The following is a 22,997-nucleotide window of genomic DNA, read 5'->3' as shown; positions in this document are numbered from 1 at the left end:
GAAATGTATACCCCGAAACATCAGGATGCAAGAGGGTCCACGGGTCCAACATCCTTGTACATGCCACAAGATCTGTCCAAGCTTGCAATTATGTGCTCAACATGTGAGAATGCCCTGTAGTGTTATCAGATGGAGCTGGTGCATTGTTGAAATCACCACAAAGCAATGCATTCGAAAGCCATGGATAAGAAGATATCTCACGCCACAAAATAGCTCGTTGTCCCGAGGTTGTGTGCTCATAAACACCATCAAATTCATAAACCTAACCATTGGTCGTGCACTGAACCACCATCCAACGACGCGCTAGATCATTATACGCCAAAACTGGCTGCAACTCATGCCTAACCATAATGAGAACACCCGAAAAGCCCAACGAACCAGCATATGCTATCCAGTATCTCGCAAAATACGAGCATTGCCCAGCATAATCATGTTGATTATGCTCTTGCAAAACCACAATGTTTGCCTTACATGTATGTACATAGTGCCAGGTTAGTCTCCACTTATCAGGGTTACATAACCCACACACATTATATGAAATGCATTTTACACAACTATGCATTCAAGAGATATGTAAAGAGACAAAATAAGGAAGGGACTAAGCTGATGTGCCCATAAGCACATGAAAATCAGCAGCCCGCGACTCCAGCCACAGTATTCTGCATGCCTGTCTCAGAGGAAACTAAGCTTTCAGATGCTTGAAAAGTCCCATGATCCACTGCATCCCTGTAAGAGCGCACCACCTTATCCATGCATCCGCAAGAGTGCAATTATCATTACAAAGAAGGGGTTTTTGTCTTGCAGATTTAACCTCAGGAGGTACATAATTACGAGAAGAAAGCTGCAAGCGCATCTTAACAGTCTTCTTGGGGGTTATCCAAGGAGACCCTTCCGCCGAGTCTCACATTTTTCCCCTTATTTTTGGTTTCCGAAGAAGAAAGCGACTTTCCTTTACTCGGAGGGTTTGTGGAAGCAACAGGTTTAACCTTGCCTTTCTCCAAAGGTATGACATTAGGCAATGCAGAAGCTGCAACATCGGCAGATATTGTATTAGGGACTTCTCTCTCAGTAGAGACCGCAGGCTGAGGGACAACCGAAAGAGGGGGTTGCAAAACAGGATCGGAACATTCAGATTGCATGTGTCCAAATTTCCCACAACGAAAGCATGAATTTGCAAATTTTCCCCATCTCAGCTTGAAAGGGCGTTTCCCAATGAGTGAGTCCCCCGAATTGACAGTAATACCCTTAGAGGTGGGAATATCCGTGTCCCAAAGCACACAAAAACGATTGGTATTGGCATTGAGTTTGGGAGGACAAATCACTTTTCCCAAACAAGCGGCAAGCATAGGAAGGAATGGCGCCAAGTGCGTGGAAAATCAAGGATTTCCACCCATACCGGGCACTTATGACGGATCAGGCTTTGATAGTCCTTAGGAAATGTCCACGGCAATACATGTGTCATCTGAGTACCAAAAAACAGAGGAGACAACTCAAGCAACATGTTACGGGCATCAATATCTGCCAACAAAACTTCATAGAATCCTCTGGCACCAAGTAAACGCCTCAAATTACCTGGCGTTTAAGCAAGAAGTCCACCCATTGACCCACGTCTTGCGTAGTGGGCATCCTGCCCAGGAAAAACAGAATAATCGCATTCAAAGCATATTCGGCCACTGGGTCCATCAATGCTTGAACAGGAATGAGCACTTCAGTAGCACGTTCGTGCCCCTCCCAAGCATTCCGTGCACCCTCAAAATCCTCTAGCAAACAAGCTCGGATTTCACCCATTTCTGAAGACTTAGGTGCCATCTGTTTTCTTCTTTAATATGCGATAATAAAGGGCACCAAAATCTGACATACGCCGAGAACCTAACGTTTATGAACTGCCGACTACTAAAAAATCCAAAGAAGCAGAAGTATATACACTGCCCACAGTACTGTACCAAAGAAACCTTGCTGTACACAAGCCTACTGGAGAAAAAATTACAACTAGCCTGGAGAAATCATCACACACAATCTGTCGTAGAGGTGAACACCAATCCCTAACAGAGAACACACAACGAACAGGTCTGTGGAAACGCTGGACTGTCAAAGAGATTGCTGCAGCAAGGCGTGCCGAGGTGTAACAAGCTGGCGTTGACGTCACTGTGCAGACAGAGCACTCGCAGGCTGACCTGCTGCAGGCTGATTCGCGCAGAGGCAGAGGGACGAGACCCGTGCAGGTGCTGCTGAACCACGCACAGGCAGGGAAACTCGCGCAGATGCAGATACACAGGGGCTGATGGCTCGCACAGGACCAAGGAGCGCATCAGATTCTCTTCACGATTTCTCACACTCCAAACACACAGACACACATACACACCTCTACCACACACACTTTTTTCTTTTTTTGTAAATCAATTTGATTTATCTATCTGTGGGAAACCTCAAAGAGAGGAAAACCCACCAAAAAGATTTACAAGGAAAGGAACACAACAGTGTTCGGTTGTACAAAATATCTAAAAGCATTCATAAGAAAGCTGATGTATCTCTGCCGTGATATCACCAACTTCCAAGGCGAACCACAAAGATTGCCGAAGGGAAATCTTGAAGAAAGGTAGGGGATCTGTATGAATGCAATGGAACATATAGCCATTACGCTGTTGCCACAGGCTCCAGAACGCCCAGAACCTGATCCACATGAAGAAGGCTGCAAAGCACTGCAACGCAGGCGAGAAGATACCAAAAACCCAAAACCGCTTATGGAAGACCGTAGTGGGAAAACGTAGCCGCATACACGCAGATACCCGACGAAGGAAGTCTCGAGTGACACAACAATCCCACAAGAGGTGACAAACATCCTCCTCGGCAGATAAGCAACGGACACATGCTGAAGGGCGGATACGGCGCATCCTAAGAAAGGTACCCACTGGGAGCACACCAAGTAAACACCACCAAAGAAACAAACGCTCTTTCAGCGGCAAATGGCTTTCCCATATTGCAGATATAATCCTGCGCCACCAAATATCTAATTTATGCAGGTGCCAAATAGCGTTGCAATGATCAGCAATCCATGGATAAGGCAGAAGACGAGCATATGCCCGGCCGACAGAAATATCTTGAAAAGGCATTTCCCCAAGCTCCAGCCAGACATGCGATCACCATCAGCCAAAGGTGAAACGGGCAAGAAACCTATCAACATTTGTTGTAATTCTCTCCAAAACTGGCAATAGTGCATGCCCAATCCAAAGCGGCGAGCGACAAATGGAAACTCGAAAGTAAAATCAGTTGCATCCACCACATCCTCAACCACTCAAATGCCACGGCAGGAGAGGAAATACGCCTGGCGAGGCGAGCAGTCGACCAAAGTAAGAGAAAAAGCCCGCCTCCAGTGAAGGCTCTCCGCGCGAAGTGATTGTCCTTCCCTCCGAGCATTCCACGATAGATGAATCGTAACCTGTTTCCATGCAGAAAGCAAGGTGGAAGAAAGTGGGCATCCAGGAATATGACCATCCATCTTACCAAATATTGCCTCCCACATGGATGATTGCCAGTGACCAAATGAGGATGTAACCACATGCTGACTCAAGCGTGCAAACATAAGAGTCCAAGGCTGAGATTGTTGTACAAGTGTAGGCAAAAGCATAGACTTCCTAGCAATGACATGCCTACGCAGGTCCAAAATATTCAAACCACCAAAGCGCTTTGGTGTACAAAGTTTTGCCATCGATATCAAGCGCAAACCTTTTTTGTGAGCACGCGTTCGCCACAAATGAGACAAAATGGCCGACATGAGAGAGTCAAGACAATGACGGGGCCAATGCAACAATGGCAAAAAGAACTGAACATATGCCATGAGGATACTCTGAACAATTCGCAGGCGTTCGAACATGTAGCGGCCAGGTAGAAAGCTTCCGGTAATGCAATTTAACAATCAAGCGATTCATAACCCAATCCACTTTCTGCATGTGAGTAACATTCCATCCAATTGGATAACCCAAATGCCTAGTGATTACATTTGGAAGAACAATCTCTCCTGGCCACAGCAGAGCATGCCAATCACAAGAACGAAGCAGCAGAAGCTTTGATTTACGGAAATTGACGTTAAGACCAGCCACAATCGCAAACAATTTCAAAGCGTTCATAATCTCTTGAACATCGTTTTGTTGATTGTGGGGCATAAATAGTGAGTCATCTGCATAAGCCTGCCCAATAAAAGTATGACCCGATGGTAGCTGCAAACCATGAAGACGCTGCGCAGAGGTCAAGTGATCAAGATACATCAACAAAGGATGGGAGGCAATTGCATACAGCAAAGCACTAATAGGGCAACCTTGCCTAACCGAACAACCAAGCGGCCACGATTCTGTCAATTCCCCGCCCAGGATTCCCGAAGATGTACTACAATCATACAAGAAATAAACCACATTGGCCAACTCAGGACCAAATCCTAGACATCTCATTGTGGTAGCAATGAAGTCCCAGTGCACAGTGTCAAAGGCCTTTTCAATATCAACTTGCATGACCAACACATCTTGTTGCGTATACTTAGCATACTCCATGCCAATCATAAGATTGGCCAAATTGTCCATGATTTGACGACGAGGAATGAAACCATACTGAGCTTGATGAAGTCCTTTAAACAAATAGTCCTTGATGCGTGGACCAACATTTTAACCAAAATCTTGTATATCACCGGCATCAAACTTATGGGCCGCCAATGAGAGAATTGCTTGCAAAGCGGTTGCTTGGGCAACAACTTAAGTAAGCCCTCTTTCCATGAAATTGGTAGATCCTGTTTTTCCCATGCCACATCTATCATGAAGATTAGGGGTTGTTTAAGAGCATCCCAAAATGAGGGGAAAAATTCGACAGTAAGTCCGTACCAACCAGGAGATCTCCACCGGCCCAATGCAAGCAAGGCACCATGCAATTCAGAGACAGAGAAAGGATCCATGTGCCTCCTGCGAAGGCAGGATCGGACGAACATAAGAAAGCAACAATTCACGGGCTCGTCAAGCTGCCGAAGAAGGTTGAGATGGAGCAGCAAACACCTTACGGTAATGTGAAAGCATAACCTCAGCAAGTTCCCGCTTCGAAGAAGTCCAAGCACCCGAGGGAAGCATAACCTGTTTAATCGACTGTGAGACTCTTGAATGATGCAAATGCTGAAAAAATTTCTTCGAAGCACAACCTTTATCCATAACAGCCTATTGACGTGCACGCGTCTGCCACTTAGCAAGCTTCCTCTTATCATTTTGCTGAATACACACTTGAGCTTCACATAACTCCTGCATTTCAGAGTCAGACAGTGGGCGGAAATCAGCCAACTGTTGTAATCGTTGACTAACCTGTTTCGCATCAACGACATTCTCCCGAATACGCTGCATATGCTGCCTACCATAGTCAGAAATCACACTTTGTACTCTCATGACAAAACGATACCAAGCAGCATCCAAATCAATATGCATTTGAGCCAACAACGGAGGATTAATATCGGCAATCATGTGACGAAAAGCTTCATGAGTAAAATAGGCATTATTAACATGCAACAAACGTTTCCTGTGAAGAGGCCGATCACAAAGAGACTGTCCAAAATACAACGACAGCCAAAGAGGATAATGATCCGATAGCTGTAGAGCATAATCTATCTTCATGTCACAAACAAATTCTTCATACTGTTTCCCATTAAGCAAATAGCAACGATCCAATCGTGCTCTATAAGAGGAATGAGCAGCTTGCTGAAAGGTAAAACGAGAGGCATCAGGATGCAAAGAACACCATATATCAATCATTTAAATAGAGGCAACAAGAAGATCCCAATTGTGTTTCTCCGCACAGCATATGCGAATTTCCTGTGGTGCTGTCAAGCAAACCAGGAGTATTATCGAAATATCCACACAGAAATGCATTCGAGGTCCATGGGTGAGACGAGATTTCTCGCCATAAAGCAGCTCTTTGCCCAGAGGCCGTATATGCATATGTACCTCCAAATTCATGAACTCGACCATTCAACAAACACTGTACAACCATCCGCTGACCATGCGGATCATTGTATAACAGAACAGGTTGAAGCTCATGTCTAGCCAGCATCAATACACCAGAGAAATCTTGCGAGCCAGCATACGCAATCCAATATTCGGCAAAATAGGAACATTGACCAACAAACTCGTGTTGATTATGCTCTTGCAATACAACTATGTCTGCCCTACATGTATGTACATAGTGCCAGGTCAGTCGCCATTTGGCAAGGTTGCATAACCCACGCACATTGTATGAGATGCATTTAATATGACTTTGCATTGGAAACATATGTACAAAAAAAGCGACAAGTATGAAAATCAAGTGGATGTGCCCATAGACACGTCTCCATCCACTGCATCTGTACGAGGACCCATCCTCTGAGTCAGGGCAGGAAACGTGTCCACAGTGTTCACATGCGATGTGGAAGCCTCACCAAGGAGTACATCTTTGTAAGAGTGCATCGCTTTGTCCCATGCATCAATCAGCGTGCGATTGTCATTGCATGGAAGTTGCTTAAACGATGCATTCTTGTTAGCATTAACAGAAGGAACGTAATTACAAGAAGAAAGTGGCGTGCGAATCTTCAGTCCTTTTTCGGGCACCACCCATGTATTGACATGAGCAGGTCCAACATTTTTGCCTTTAGCAGCAGTCCCATTCCCAAAATCAATAACTTGCTATACCTTGCCTTTATCATTGTCCACATTCGATGCCACTTTAGCAGTAGAAACTCCACTTTGCTTGGCTTCACTTGTGGGTTTTGCAGTAGGGATAGAGGTGGACAAAGGAACAGCAGAGGGAGGGGGTTGCAAGACTGGCTCTGGACATTCGGATTGCATATGACCAAATTTGCCGCATCGAAAACATGAATTCGCAAATTTTCCCCATTTAAGTTTAAAGGGGCGCTTGCCTACCCATGGATCACCTGAGTGAACCATAATATCATCAGGGGTAATCTTGTCTGTGTCCCATAGAATGCAAAACCTGTTGGTATTCGCATCCAACTTTGGAGGACAGATAACCTTTCCAAGCTGCGCAGCCAACAGCGGCAGAAAATGTCTCCACGTGCGCGGGAAATCAACAATTTTCACCCACACCGGGCATTTGTGACGAATAAGACTCTGGTAGTCTTTAGTGAGTGCCCACGGGAGAACATGTGTCATCTGCGTATTAAAAAAGAGGGGATACATCTCAAGCAAAAGATTTCGAGCTTTCATATCTGCGAGCAAAACTTCATAAAATCCACGTGTCCCAAAGTAGACACCACGGACAGCTTGTCGCGTAAGGAGAAAATCGACCCATTGGCCGACATCTTGCGCAGTAGGCATTTTCCCCGAGAAAAACAGAATAACCGCATTCATAGCGTATTGCGCAACTGGGTCCATGAGGTCCTGTACCGGAATGCGCACCTCAAGAGCAGGCGCCTGACCATTCCATGCCTGTCGAGCCTCCTCAAAGTCCTCATACAAGCATGCCTTGATCTCAGAAGCTGCCTTTGACGTGGATTCCATCGATTTCCGACGCTTAAAGACGCACAGTGAGTCAAACATAAATTAAAAGAAACCCCTTGTTCAAACAAAACCGATTGGCGAGAAAATTTTGCAATCTACTGTGGAGAAGACCTTGCAAATAACATACGAACCAAAGCTCTGTAGATACTTCACAGAAAGAAGCAACCAAAACCCATAGCAACATACATCTGCTGAATTCTGCCCTGTGAATTGGAGCTTTACTCAAAATCTAACCTGTGTACAATCTGCCCTGCCAGTCCTGCACAGCGAGACCAGACAGAATAGCGCTGGCCACAACTTGGCGTGCAAAACCTGCCGCACTGTCACTGACAGACGTGCTGGGCAAAACTGCTCTCCTCAGCAGCGTCGAGCAGGAGGGCGCGCTGGGTAAAAACGCGCAGGAGCTGTCACGCAGGGGCAACAGTGCGTACCCCAACACACACACACACCCTCGCTGGCGAAACGACAACTTCTACCACACACACACACACACACACACACACACACACACACACACACACCGTGTGTACAAGAGCTGAGCAAGGAAGACATGGCTCAAAAATTGGAGGAAAAACCTTCTTTAGCTATGGAAAGCTTGATCTTTCTCTGTCTATACAAAACTTTTCTCTCTTCCCTGTCAAAACAAGAGTTTTTTTTTTGGCATGCCTTCCCGTTTTGCTATTTCTGGTTGCATGAGCATGCAACTTGCCAATTATGGTGGCTCGGCAAGTATGAGGCCATCCCCTCAATAAAAGATTTCCTTGATGTACAAGCAGGTGGCCCAATCATCAGGCAGGAAAGTCTCCACTTCAATGGCAAGGGGCGGGCAGCCACAGGCCCCCGCATGAACTCCAACACTCCAACCAATAGCGCAACAACACCAGCATGACCAAGGGAAACACCAGCACACGTGGGCATGTAGGGAAGGAGAAACATAGGGTGCCGCCATAGCCAAGGGGAGGAGAGCTCCCCAAGGAGCTCCTCTCCTTTGTGATGCTAAGGACATAGTCTTCATTTGATATGTATACTCCCCACCTTGGCCCAATACCATGGTATGTGGGATAAAAAGCGCTACATGGTGGCTTCACATTTATCTCACTTTCGGGATTGTAATTTGCAGCGGAAGTGATTTATGTTGATAACTCAAGATGAGTGCTCAGTGCATACTCAAGGTTCCTTTTACTTCTCGAGAGAGTTCCTTTTACTTCATGAGAGAAATGTGCAATAGAATAGAGAGAGAAGAGAGAATGATATTGAGTAAAGGTTCAGAGAGAGAGAGAGAGAGAGAGAGAGAGAGAGAGAGAGAGAGAGAGAGAGAGAGAGAGAGAGAGTCTCAGAGATGAAATGAAATGTTATATTAAACGTCTCCAAAATGCCAAAATGACCCATGAGACCAAACTGATACAATCCTTGTGGATCTAATCCAATGTTTGGGTACAAAAATAAAATAAAGTAAAGTGAAATACTAAACTAAAAGACTAAAATCGTCAGACTAAAGTTATCATCATCATCATCAATGCTCGAGGATGCTCGTCATCGGGCGTTGTCTGGCAAAGTATTTGCATCGATCTCTGAAGAGCTTCATCAATGTCTGCCTCTGTAAATAGTTGTACAGGCCGTCTCCCATATCGTGCTAGGATAGTCCTGATCCTCTGATGGAGCCTCCATCGATGTGGTGGTCGCCCTCGTAGACGTGGGCGTCTAGCTCTCGTAGCTTAGTGGCTCTGTCCACTAATATACCTCTGGTATAAGTGGGCTCTGAAGTTTACTGTGAAGCCTGCTCATCTGGCTGTTGAGTCCCTACTCTAAAGAAGTGAGTCATCTCCCTTTGTGAATGTCTCCTAGTGCCTGGTCTCCTCAAGAGACTCTCCCTGTGTCTGAGCAAAAACAACCCGAGGCATCTCTGATCCTGATATCTCATGACTCTAGCCAACGGTCCAAAGCCCTCTTTGAATAGACAGTGAAAGCGGCCTCGTATCTCATAGTATACCGGACAATGAGAAATGTGATGTAACTCTATCTTTGGCTCTATGTAACACAATTGGCATATCATGGCCTCTGTCGGTACTCTCCTAACTCTGCCGGTCTCAATCTCTAGCTGATGCCTTGATGTGCTCATCTGACCAATAGCACATTGTATCCGATAGGATAAGTGAGTGTCCATATAGGCTAGTCTGATCACATATCCATCCTCTGTTAGTTGGAGAAGATACTCTCTATAGAAAGCCATCTCTGTGCCCAACTCTTGCATCGGCTGTATCCTTGTGCCTCTGGTATCTAGTTGAATCAAATCTTGACGTAAAAGTCTAGTGGTCTTTCTGCGTGTGAGAGAAAGGGAGGGTGCATCCAAGGAGTATTGGAATGGCGGCAGTCTATCCATGGTGAACCCATGTGAGTGAAACCATGATATCATCTACCCATACCAGCATGTTGTCCCCCTGTAGCGCTAGCTGTCAGGATGACTCAAGGGTTAGCCGAGCATATTTGTCTCTGGGGAGGTCCCATAATTTATGCATGAAGGAAACTGATCAGTAAGGGCCTCACCTATGAGAGGGGGGGCAGCTAGCTCGGCTCGAATAATCTCATGTGGCACTGAGGCCTTAGCCCGAATCAGCCGAGAGATCATAAAGACTCTCTCCATACATCTCCATCCATCAGTGCTACCAGATCTTCCATGGTGGTCCACTGAGGGTCCCCAAATCTGAACCCCATAAAGCATAGCTGAAGCCACTAGAGTGTCAAAAGGCCACAGCTTTGCTCGAAGTTCGTGAAACTGAACCTATGAACACATCTTCTCCAATCCTCCCAAGGCTGCCTAAGCTCTTGTCAAGCTAGTTTCTGTTGCTCTCCTCAATGGAAACACCGTATGCATCTGTATACTCCACCGTCTCCTTGCCATATGTAAAAGTGGGTGCTGACCTCCTGACCCATTTTGGTGTGGTGTTAAACACCATAACCTTGGTTTTCCCCATGTTAATAGACAATCCACTATCGTGGGCAAATGTGTACAAAGCATCTAAATGACACTTATAGCAAAAAATTATGACAACCATGTAAGGCACACTTAGAAATCAACACAATATCATCTGCATATAACAATAGTGGGATCCATGTCCCTGCCAACTGTGCTCCTCTATCACCATCCCTCTCAATGTAGTCGGGAACCTCATCCACATACATGCCAAATAGTGTAGGAGATAGCGAACAGCCCTATTTCACCCCAATAGGGGAGTGAACTAAATCAGAAATACCCTCTAGAGTGCGTACATGCCACACTACCGACTTGTATAGAGCCATCATCCCCCAAATCAACTCTTTAGGTACCCCCATCTCCTGCAATTTGCGGATCAATCTAGCTCTGGGAACTGTATCAAAGGCTTTGCGGAAATCCACAAGGCGACAATAGAGCCGTCTCCCACGTTGGAGAGGGGGGATGGGGAACACACCCAGTACACACACAAAATGCCTCTCTATAGCCCAGGGTATACACAACACCCCAATCCACTCAGAAAACACCTTCAAACAACTCACTCACACAATCAAACCTCCGTTTTCACACAAAACAATTCACCAAGACCAAACACACGCGTACTCACAACATCTGCACAGTCACTATCGCACATGCCACCAACGCACACAAAAAAACTCTGTGTGTGTGTGTGTGTGTGTGTGTGTGTGTGTGCACCACACAAAAGCGGTCTGCAGACACACATCCTCCAGCACCGACACACACATAGAGACGTAGCAGAAAAGAGAAGGGGGCTGGTGGATAGACGCACTGTTGGGCAATCCTTCACTTAAATAGCACCAAAAAAACACTATACATCACCACGAGCGCCATCACGGCCAGCTCGGCAAAACAACACAGCCAATAAACTCTCTAGGCTCCATGGGAACACACCTCCATGAAAGCCACACCCAAACAAACACAATGGCCTTGCAAACCCTTGGCAAAACGGCCCGCTCCGACCGACTTTGGATGCACCAACGTGATCTCCCCTCCTCGATAATGGCTCTGAGTGTCAGGACTCAGAATATGATCAAGAGTAGAGAAACCTCTCATGAAACCCGCTTGTCCTACTGTCCATACACCCTCTCTCTTTGCCCATCTACTCAATTGTTGCTCAAGAATGGATGCATACAACCGTGCCAATGTGTGTCCAATCATGCTAGTGCGGTAGTTCCTAGCTTCCATAGGGTCCCAGAGAGAGAGAGAGAGAGAGAGAGAGAGAGAGAGAGAGAGAGAGAGAGAGAGAGAGAGAGACTTATTGCTAGATGGGGTCCCAACCCCTTCCAAGGCCCCCCCTTCTATCGCTAGAGAGGTATTTGCTTTAGATTGCACAAATGCTGATACAATGGTCCTAGATGTTGAGATGCTGATGGGATCTTGGGGTATGCTTGGATCTGCGAGACTAAGGGCTGGAAATGCAAAATGCTAGTGAAATTGATGTTGAGGATGGCTGACAACTGATAATTCTGGTGCTAATGATGTATGGGAGGTTGAAATCTGGAAACGTTGGCGATAATATGATGCTTGAGGGCTGACTTTCTAATGCTAGGGCTGATCTGAGGTTGCAATACCAATCTCTTGTTGTGTGTTGGAAACGCTAGGGCTGATCTAGTGCTCGATGGAAAAACGCCATGGCTAATGGTTGGTGCTAGGCAAAATCGCCAGGGTATGGTGCTGCTGGTGCTTGTGTTGTGGGTAATGGACTTAATTGGATAAGTGACCGCTAGGATCACTTATATAGGGAATTAGTGCTAGGTCGAGTAGCTGACTGTAAATCCCACAACTTTAAATTATGCATTAGTAAGTTAATAACTAATAATAAGAGGTGCTTCGTATGTAGTTATTACCTAGGCTTGGTATTGGTGCTAGACTATGGGAACATGTCACAAATTGGTGACGTGGCAAGCCCCCGGACACACACACACACACACGCTGATTGTTGGCGTGGCAGCCCGGAAATTATGCTGATTGGATGATGACGTGGCAGTTGTACAAACGCCCGCAATTCACGCTGACATGCTGACGTGGCAGTTGTACAAACACCCGCAATTCACGCTGACATGCTGACGTGGAAGCTGTACGGAATTCCATAATTTGCGCTGGCTGCTTTGAGGACTAGTTGCTTTTGGAACTTATTTGCTTTTAAGTTTGAAGCTTTAGGAACCTTTGCTTTTGAGTTTAACTGATTTTGGGGCTCTGCTTTTGGCATCCCTTGTAAGAATAAAAGAGCCCTAAGGGCCTCACTTCTCAGAGCATCTGGACGCAGAGTCTGAGAGCGGTGGACCGTGTGGGAGTTGTACTTCGCTCAAACATTAATATAAAAGAAATACCGAAAGGGGCACCAGTCTTTGGGGCCAATCTCTTTGGGCACGGAACTACGTCGGGCCATGTCGACCAACTTGAACTGTGATTTTAAAGTTTTGAAGTATTTTAAATGATTCTCTCTGGTGTTGCGACAGATTCTAGACTGTCCAAGTTTATTACAATGGTATCAGAGCATCAGTCGTGTGCTTTTCTCAAAGCATACTGGTCCTATCAAATTGCAGACATGGCACTCTTGGAAATTGCTATTTGAGGTATCTTCGTGTCCCCGATCCCAAACTTACTAGTCACTCCCACCCTTCATACATCGCGCATTAAGAATCCAATATTACTTATGGATTCCAACAAGAATCAGTCGACTTCTTCTACATATGCTAATGCGGGAGGAAATCACGAAGAAGATTCTCATGATCAAACAGAGGAAGAGTATGGCCACCTCTGCCTACTCAGTACGAACTTGAACAGATGGAACGTCGACAACAGCTAACGAGGCAACAAAGCAGATGACTAAAATTGCGAAGGATCCGAAATTTGCAAAATTTTTGTCTCAGCAATCCATCGTAGAAGTGCACACCTAGTGGCAGAAAGCCACACAACCACCCATCAAAACGGCGATCAAGAAGCCTCCTACTTCGAGAATGTTTACTGAAGAAGAACTCCATGATGCTGTCCAGGCCCAAATCAATCAGCTTCTGGACACAAAGAAGCCGTCAGAAAAGCAAATGAAGCAACGTACGAAGGGAACTAATTTCCCCTGGTTACTTGGGTCAAAAATCCACTTTTGAAAACGCCAGAAAGTAGAAGAAGCGTGTACGCTTCGAAGGATTGCCCAGTTCGTCCTCATCTTTTGACATCTCGGAAACCTCATCTTCTTTTGACTGGAGTGATGAGGACAGTAAGAGCAAGAAACGACGGAAAGATCACATCTTTTATGCAAAAAGAAAGCAGTTTTATAGAGCCAATCAATATGATTTCCTCGATGACAAGGGCAAAAAGCCCAAAGAATTCAAAGAGGGAGGACAAGCATTAAAGTTTGAGCACTTTTTCAGGGTTTCGAGATGCTGCCAAGGCTTAAGCCTTTATCCAACAGTTTGACATAGCATCTTTTGGAGGCCTCTATACAAAGCACTCCAAGATCAGTCGGGCGGCATCTTTTCTGAAAGGCAATGCACGGACATGGCGGTCCCCACTCTGTTGTTAAGGAAACAAGCACTGACAAAGTGTTGAAATTTAAGAAACTCTTTATTTCTTCGTGACTCACACAAGTATATGAAGGAGACATGATTACTGACTAGAACCATGTTCGGATGGTCAAGACAAAATCTTTGAATTCTTACTATGAAAGATTCAGGGAAATTTTTCTACCTGTTTCATCCTTTAAGAAGATCAGTTTTAAGGAGCAAATTGAACGATTTTGTTGTGGGCTTCCCAAAGAAATTCGAGACTACTGTCTCAAAAGGAAGTCCGAGTCTATACAACAGTTGATGGGACACGCGAAGCGAGGATTTGCTATACATTCGAGTAAATTGACTTACCCATCAGATGAACCTTCAACAAGTCATAGCAGAAACAATCGATGAAGAGATAGACGACCTTCTCTCACAAAAGATCAAAGAGATGAATATTTCAAAGAAGGAAAGTGTTTTGAATGTGGAGAACAAGGACATATCGCTACACGGTGCCCCAAAAGGGCACAAGAATCAGGATGACTGGCAGATTGAAAGAACACTAGGACGAGGCGATACTCGTTCCAGAATAAATATTTGAATCAGCATTATTTTGCTTTATGAATTTATGAAACAAGACTTTCTGGTAGGTGATTTTAAATTTTGAATATAACAATGTTTTATGAAGGAATCTGTTAATTCTGGAAAAAGAGCTTTTGGAACCTTTGCTTTTGAGTTTATCTAATTTTGGGGCTCTGCTTTTGGCATCCCTTGTAAGAATAAAAGAGCCCTAAGGGCCTTACTTCTCAGAGCATCTGGACGTAGAGTCTGAGAGTGGAGGACCCTGTGAGAGTTGTACTTTGCTCAAAGATTAATATAAAAGAAATACTGAAAGGGGCGCCAGTCTTTGGGGCCGATCTGTCTGGGCACAGAACTACGCTGGGCCGTGTCCACCAAATTGAACTGCGATTTTAAAGTTGTAAAGTATTTCAAGTGATTCTCTCTGGTGTCGCGACAGATTCTAGACTTGGGGTGTCCAAGTTTGTTATAGAACACTCCCCAATGCCTACACCTAACAGACACTAGTTGTGCTCATGTGCAATCAGAGGGTATGCACCTACGCTATCCAACCCTCCCTTCTTTATTTGGTGCCAAATTTTGATATCCATAACTTCATGCTCTTAGATCCAAGTCCCGAGCTGTAAAGTTCAGCTTGAAACCCAGATATCGGGCTTTGAATTCAAATTATCACTTTGCACTTTGAACCTTCTGAGCCTTCAAACTGGTTGCACCAAAAACGAGAAAAGAAATTTTTTTAAACCTAGACCAGGCAATAGCTTTTAGCTCGTCGGATAAGCCACAACAATAGCACTCCATTTGCTCCTTTAAAGAGACATTCTTGAAAGGAGCTACAGGTAGAAAAGTGTCCCAAAATCTCTGATTGTATGTTGAAAGTGTGTCTTCCTTTGTTATTGTGAGATGATTCCAAGGAGTCAAAACTTTGGCTTCATACTTTGGTGTCAACCACAATGATGAAAATAATCGCTTGAATCCCACCTAACTACGTGGTGCATGTCCGTGCAACAAAAGTGTTGCAAACCCCTTCAGATGAGAGACTACTTTGCTCACTTTGGAAGCTTTGGTAAAATTGCCTCTTGGGAAAGCCGTATCATGCTGTTGAATAAAGGCCAATGCATCTTGTCTCCGAATCCGGAGAAAGTATCAAAGTTGACACTGTGTTTCCCATCTTCGAGATCTTTCTTAGCCCTTCTCATTTCGGCCGTCAACCGCGAGATGTGGCTCCCTCTCCACCAAAAAGTGGATCCAAAAGCTTGTCGTCTTCCTCTGATCGTCCTTGTCTTCATCATCCTCAGAATAATTATAGCACCCTCTATATCTGCAAAGCATGGCTCCTGTTTTGTGGCCTCTAGATCTCCTTTTCTTTCTCCTGTGAGTCGTCCAAGTCCTCCTCATTTGAGTTGAGTGCATCTCAATGGTGTTTTTGAAAAGCACCCCTACGGGCACCCCCAAGAACCAAATGCATCCACATGAGTTCCCATAGCCGCCATTCCCGAAAAAGCAGGCTTTTTGCCTAGGAAGCCCGGAAAAGATTTCAACTTACGTCGCTTGCGAGCCGGAATGTGCCGCATGCTAATCAACTGTTGGTACACTTGGCGCTGGATCTCTTTTTGAAGATCTACACTGATAGCAGAATTGGAACCCTTCTTGTTTGTAGATGTCGACGAATTTGGCTTTGCTTTGACTTTCATCATCGTATTCGAGTTTTCTTTAGCTTCTTGTTCCTCATACTCATACTCCGGCTTAGAGTCTCTATGTAGTTGGAACAGATCCTCTGTCAGAGAAGAATTGAGTTTATCACATAGCAATTGAATTGGCGGAGTTTGCATGTATTGGCAGCAGATACACTACCCAAGTGCACACTTATAAAGGCACACAGGCCCAAAAGCAACTGATATCAAATGCTAGCGCCCGAAAAGCTTAGTGACCTCAAAATGTCAACACTTTCATTAATTGTTCGGAAAGTAGGCCTTGTGTCCAATTCCCATATAGCAGCCATATGAATCCTGGCAGCATCTCATAAAATGCGGTGTATTTTGCGCCATGATTCAGATCGGATCTTCATTTTACATGCACCCATGCTTAGACTTGGGTCTGTCGATCCTCTCCAGCTCGACTATAGGCTCTTCCTCTCCTCATACGGTCCGGTATGATCATGCCACATGATCACTCTGTGACACTCTGGCATCTACCTCAATATTTGAAATTGATTCACATATGGACCTGCCTAGGGTATCGTTGAAGTTTATGGCATAGCAGTTGAATTGGCCGGGTCTGCATGTATTGGCAGCAGATACACTACCTAAAACCATCTTAGATGCTGACATTAAAGCATCCTTTGGTGAGTTGTCCGGTGGTTGCCGTGCCAACCTTGAGTTACTTGGTACAGTTGGATATGCAGTCCTTTCGTAAGGCAGACTCCAATACTCGCACCTTTTCCAAGCTCTCTTAAGCAAACACTATTACGGCATGTGAAATGTTGATACACCCTACTCACCTGACCATCCTGTGCAAGAGAGACATTTTTGCCATATCGTAGTATGACTTTCTCATGAGAGAGCAGCCCAATGTTGATGGGGTGATTACTGCTCTGTGGTCTCCCCAAGTGTGAGATATTTGTATTGTTTATGCCATTTGTATTTAACGTGCTGCTCTATGACTCTCTCAAGGAGAGGGTGAAGCAATTCAAGTTTCGAATCAAGTCCAAGGCAGCCAAATTTAATTGCTATGCGGCTCCAATATTTGGCCGGTTTAAGTTTTAACCATTTCCCATTCATGGAAGTGGGGCTAGTCCTATTCGTAGATGTGGGGTATTCCTGGTCTCGGTCCAGTCCTAGTCACTGAATACTAAAGCACTTTGGCGTGAGATGGTTGAGTAGTGGCTGCCACATACTTGGATGATCGCCCACCATAGTAGTCTACTCACCCGCTATATTTGTTTTACTCTTGTATATTGTGGACTAACTATCAGTTTGATTATTGTCTGTCTTTGTCCGAGGTCTAGATTAAGTACGTAGTCTCACAGCACATTCCACGCATTGTTGAGCCTCTACACCCCCAATGTATCCTGTTGGTCCTGGATCAGGAGCCGAGATTGCTGCCGGCTGGTTTTTGTAATCAGGGCTCAGGAAAATGATTTTATGGAGCCTGCTTTGGGTCCCTTTCACCCCCTTTTTGAGAAGCTGAAAACCATATTTGAGAATGAAAATTCTATATAAAATTGAACGTTTTAACTAAAAATCTTGCAATTTGAGCCGACCTCGAATCCTCCTTGTGAAAAATTGAGGTGGCCATATTTTGATTTGAGCATGTTCTAATGTATGGTCATTTAGCAGTAGTCATCTGCCTGTATGTTTCATTGAGAGTGAGACTTTATGCACACTACACGGAGAGCACACATAGCATGACACTTTTCCTTCTACAGACATTTAACATACATCATAAGGCCTTGTTGTTTTTAATGTCTCACATCTAAGTTAACATATGAGGGGCCTTGCTGAACCCGACTATTCATGCTATCTTTTGCAGAGGCTCATTCTTTAAACCTTGCTTTCTGTGCTTTGTCGGTCAGCATGCATGCAAAGGCAGATCTCATGATAAAGTCAAGTGTGTTCAGAAACGACCTGTTTTCTTGGAGCAAGCTCTGATTAATCTAAATGTAAGTGTATCATTTTGCAGAGGCTCATCCTTTATACCTTGGCTGTTGTGCGCTGTCAGCCATGGATTACCCTCATGCCTGCATAGAGAAGGCAGATCTGATTATAAATGTTGGGCATGATGTAGTTGAAAAACCACCTTTTTTTATGGAGTAAGTATGGCTATTTCAAAGATATTCTCTTTTAGTGATAATGAGGCTTTCAAATATCTTTGTCAGTTTAAGGTCCACTAGTGAAGTAGATGCTGACCTAATGGGATTCATTTTTTTAGGCATGGTGTACCTCCCTTGGTCATCCATGTCAATTTTTATTCTGCTAAAGTTGACAATGTTTATTTTCCACAGGTATATTTGTAAAACCATCCTTTGCAAAATATATTTTTTAGTGCTCTTGTAATAGGCGTTAATATCTGATGATTTTACTTACTCACATGCGTGCAGTTAGAGGTGATTGGAGATATTGCAAATGCAATATGGAAAATCAAGGAGAGCACTAAGCATCAGGAACACTGGGATTACCGATACATGCTCCAGGTTGGTTGCCAAGCCTTAAGAAATGCTGATGATAGCGAGTTTCAGAAAACTGTCAACTTCTGTTCATGTGTTTTGTGAACAAGTAAGCTTAAGTGATAGATGAACTCGCTAGCAAAGTAATAACATGTTTGCTGGGTACCAGGACAATTTGTTATGGCCTACAATTTTTGCATTTCCAAGCTTTTGCATTGCCTTTTGGCTAGCTTCATAACCCACTTTAGTGCCTTCTCTCTCTCTAGCATGCACTACCTGCTGGGGCTGTCCTTCTAGCATGACGACACATTGCTTCTTTGTGCTGTTCTTGTAAACAACAGAAGGCGACTCTTCCTCACACGCTGTGACATTGCTCCTAAGCTCAGGATTTTCTTCCTGAGGCCACACAACGGTTGCAATATCTTTTTTTCCACTATAGTTTTGGTTGATTCTTCTGGATCTACGGCAGATTAAGGTCAGCAGTACAGAGGTATAGTTATTTCCTCCATTGGGTGTGACTCTAGGCGTTATGAGTTATTTTTCATTCCTGGAACCATATTCAGCGGTTCATTATTCTTGGATGAGGTATTTCCACTTTCCTCCATTCACATTTTTGTACTCAGCTTTTGTAGTCTTCTTGTGATGGTTCTCAAATGAAAGACATTTTTCTTCCTCAGTTTCAGGCATTCTACAACTCGTAGCCTGCTCACCTATCGCCACCTCCTCTACGTGCTCGAGTTTCACCAAATAATAGGAGTGTGTGTGTGTGTGTGTGGTGTGTGGGTGTGTGTGTGTGTGTGTGCGTGAATGAGTATGCCATAAATGCGGTCATATTGTTTTTCCCTGGCAAAATGCCTGTTGCGCAGGATGTCGGACAGTGGGTTGATTTCCTACTCAAACGCCAGGCTGTCCGAGGCGTTTATTTTGGTGCTCGGGGTTTCTATGAGGTATTGTTGGCAGATACTGAGGCCAGAAACCTCTTGCCGGAGATGTCTCCTCTCTTTTTTGGCACGCAGATGACTCATGTTCTGCCTTGGGCACTTACGAAGGACTATCTTATTCGTCATAAATGTCCTGTGTGGGTGGAAATTGTCGATTTTCCACGTACGTGGAGGCATTTCCTTCCTTTGTTGGCTGCTCAACTTGGCAAGGTCATTTGCCTGCCGAAATTGGACGCGAACACTAACAGGTTTTGCATTCTGTGGGATATGGATAAGCAAACTCCGGATGGAATCATGGTGGATTCAGGGGATCCTTGGGTGGGCAAGTGCCCTTTTAAACTTAAATGGGGCAAATTTGCTAACTCCTGTTTTAGATATGGTAAATTCGGTCACATGCAATCTGAATGTCCTGAACCTGTTTTGCAGCCCCCTCTTTCGGCTGTTCCTTCCTCTACCCCTGCCCCTGTAGGAAAATCTGTTGGTGAAGCTAAATCGTAATGAAGGTGGCTTCTAATGCAGATAAAGGGAAAAACAAAAATTCGCCCTCTGTGGATGTTGGGAATGTAAATACAGGGAAAGGAAAAAGTGTTGTGTCCACTGATGTTGGCTCGTGGGCGATACCTAAAAAGACAGTAAAAATTCGTACTCCACCTTCATCTCGTAATTATGTTCCTCTGGTTAACGCCAATAAGAATGTATCATTTAAGCAGCTTCCCTGCAATGACAATCGCACGTGATTGATGCTTGAGAAAAAGCGATGCACTCTTATAAGGATGTACTTTTGGGCGAGGCTTCCACTTCTCATGCAATTCTATGGACAAGTTTCCCGCTTTGACTCAGCGGATGGGTACTGGCATGGATGCGGTGGATGGAGATGTCCATATGGGCATCTCGACTTGATCCTTCCGTTTTGTGCCGTTGGAAATATGGGTTTTAATGCACAGTCACATGAAATGCATTTCATATAATGTGTGTGGGTTATGTAACCTGGACAAATGGCGACTGACCTGGCACTATGTACATACATGTAAGGCAGATATAGTGGTTTTGCAAGAACACAACCAGCATGACTTCGTTGGTCAGTGTTTTTATTTTGCAGGTTATTGGATTGTATATGCTGGTTTGCATGATTACTCAGGTTTATTGATGTTGGTTCGGCATGAGATTCAGTCAGTTCTCTTGTATAATGATCGGAACGGCCGTTGGATGGTGATTCAATGCTTGTTGAACGGTCAGGTGTATGAATTTGGAGGTGTTTATGCGTATACATCATCTGGACAAAGGGCCGCTCTATGGCGAGACATCTCTTCTCGCTCATGGACCTCGAGTGCATTCCTTTGCGGTGATTTTAATAATACCCCTGACATGGATGATAGTACTACTGGCAATTCACATATGTTGTTTGTGGAAAGGCAAGCATGGGATAATCTCTTTGCTGTTACTGAGATGAATGATATATGGCGGCATTTACATCCCAATGCATCTAGTTTTACTTTTCAGCATGTTTCCCATTCTTATCGAGCGCGTTTGGATAGATGGTATTTGCTTTATTTGCTACAATATGAGGAATTTGTATGTGAGGTTCACATCGATTACACCTTGCTGTTATTGGATCATCACCCTGTTTTGCTGGATGTGAGATTTGGGCAGACTCGTTGTAATCGGGCTCTTCCCAGGAAACGTTTGCTACTTGTCAATAATGCTTATCTCACAGATGAGGTTTTTCGGGGAATGATCTCTGAGGTTATTCCTCCTCTGCTCGTTCATATGTATTTGGATCTTGATGCCGCTTGGTATCGCTTTGTGATGAGGGTGCAAAGTGTTATTTGCGAATATGGAAAGCATTACATGCAGTGCACTCGAGGCGAAGTAAAAAATACGAAGCATGCTTGTCAACGATTGCAAGAGTTGGCTGATTTGCGGCCTCTGTCTGATTTTGAGTTGTCAGAGCTATGTGAAGCCTCTGTGTGTCTTCAGCGTAATCACAAGCGAAAGCTAGCTAAATGGCAGACGCGTGCTCGTCAACAGGCTTTCATGGACAAAGACTGTGCTTCAAAGCAATTTTTTAAGCATTTGCATCATTCTAGAGTATCATGTGCAAACAAGCGCATTATGCTTTCCTCGAGTGTTTGGACTTCTTCAAAGCAGGAACTTGCGGATGCCATGGTTTTGTATTATCGACTGGTGTTTGTTGCTCCTTCTCAGACATCTTTGGCTGCTTGCCAGGCGCGTCAATTGATGCTTTCCTTTGTTACTCCGATTATATCCCCGCAAGCTGCGTGTGATCTTGAGGACCCCTTCACTGCCTCAAAATTGCATAGTGCGTTGCTTGCTTTGGGCCGTTGGCGGTCTCCCGGATGGGATGGGCTTACTGTGGAATTTTTCCTCTCCTTCTGGGAGGATCTTGAACATCCTCTGCTTTACATGATTAATGCGGCATGGGAGAAACAAGATTTGCCGATATCTTGGAAAGAAGGGTTGCTTAAATTGCTGCCTAAGCAAGCACTTTGTGAGCGATTCTCTCATTGGCGTCCGATTACTCTGATGCCGGTGGTTTATAAGATATTGGCTAAGATGCTGGTGCACCGCATGAAGGACCATCTTTTTGCAGGACTCCATCAGGCTCGATATGGTTTCATTCCACGTCGCCAGATTCTGGATAAGCTGGCTAATGTTTTGATTGGCATGGAGTACGCTAAGTACACTCAACAAGATGTATTGGTTATGCAAGTTGACATTGAAAAGGCCTTTGACACTGTACAGTGGGACTTCATTGCCGCCACCATGACGTGTTTGGGGTTTGGTCCTAAATTTGCCAATGTGGTTTATTTTTTGTATGCATGTAGCACGTCTTCAGGGATTTTGGAAGGTGAATTAACTGAATCTTGGCCTCTTGATTGTTCGGTCCGGCAGGGCTGCCCCCTTAGTGCTCTGTTGTATGCTGTTGCTACTCACCCATTGCTGACTTATCTTGATCATTTGACCTCCGTTTAGAGTCTGCATGGTCTGCGGTTACCTTCCTGTCGTACATTCGTTGGCCAGGCTTATGCTGATGATTCGTTATTTATGCCTCGTAATCAGCAGGCGGATGTCAAGGTGATTATGGAAGCCTTGGAACTGTTTGGCATTGCGGCTGGGCTTAAAGTCAACTTTTGTAAATCGAATGTTTTGCCTCTCTGTTCTTGTGATTGGCATAGTCTGTTGTGGCCAGGTGAGATTGTGTCTTCAAATGTGATCACTCGGCATTTGGGTTATCCAATTGGCTGGAATGTTACTTACTCTCAGAAAGTCGATTGGGTCATG

The 22,997-nt window shown here is 44.7% G+C and overlaps 1 protein-coding gene across 1 annotated transcript in view; it reads left to right on the top strand.

Annotated features, from left to right (window-relative positions):
- LOC147429604 (uncharacterized) overlaps nucleotides 1-22,997 on the top strand; it is a 256,363-nt gene that overhangs the window by 50,120 nt on the left and 183,246 nt on the right. The window contains exons 6-8 of the mRNA XM_086495869.1: nucleotides 18,270-18,399; nucleotides 18,519-18,591; nucleotides 18,688-18,780. Coding sequence (XP_086351995.1) covers nucleotides 18,270-18,399; nucleotides 18,519-18,591; nucleotides 18,688-18,780 — 296 coding nt within the window. The remainder of the gene's footprint in view (nucleotides 1-18,269; nucleotides 18,400-18,518; nucleotides 18,592-18,687; nucleotides 18,781-22,997) is intronic.

The sequence above is a fragment of the Adiantum capillus-veneris genome, chromosome 22, assembly GCF_014529385.1.
Source record: "Adiantum capillus-veneris isolate H3 chromosome 22, ASM1452938v2, whole genome shotgun sequence".
NCBI lineage: Eukaryota > Viridiplantae > Streptophyta > Polypodiopsida > Polypodiales > Pteridaceae > Adiantum > Adiantum capillus-veneris.
This window is presented reverse-complemented; position numbering and strand designations above follow the sequence as displayed.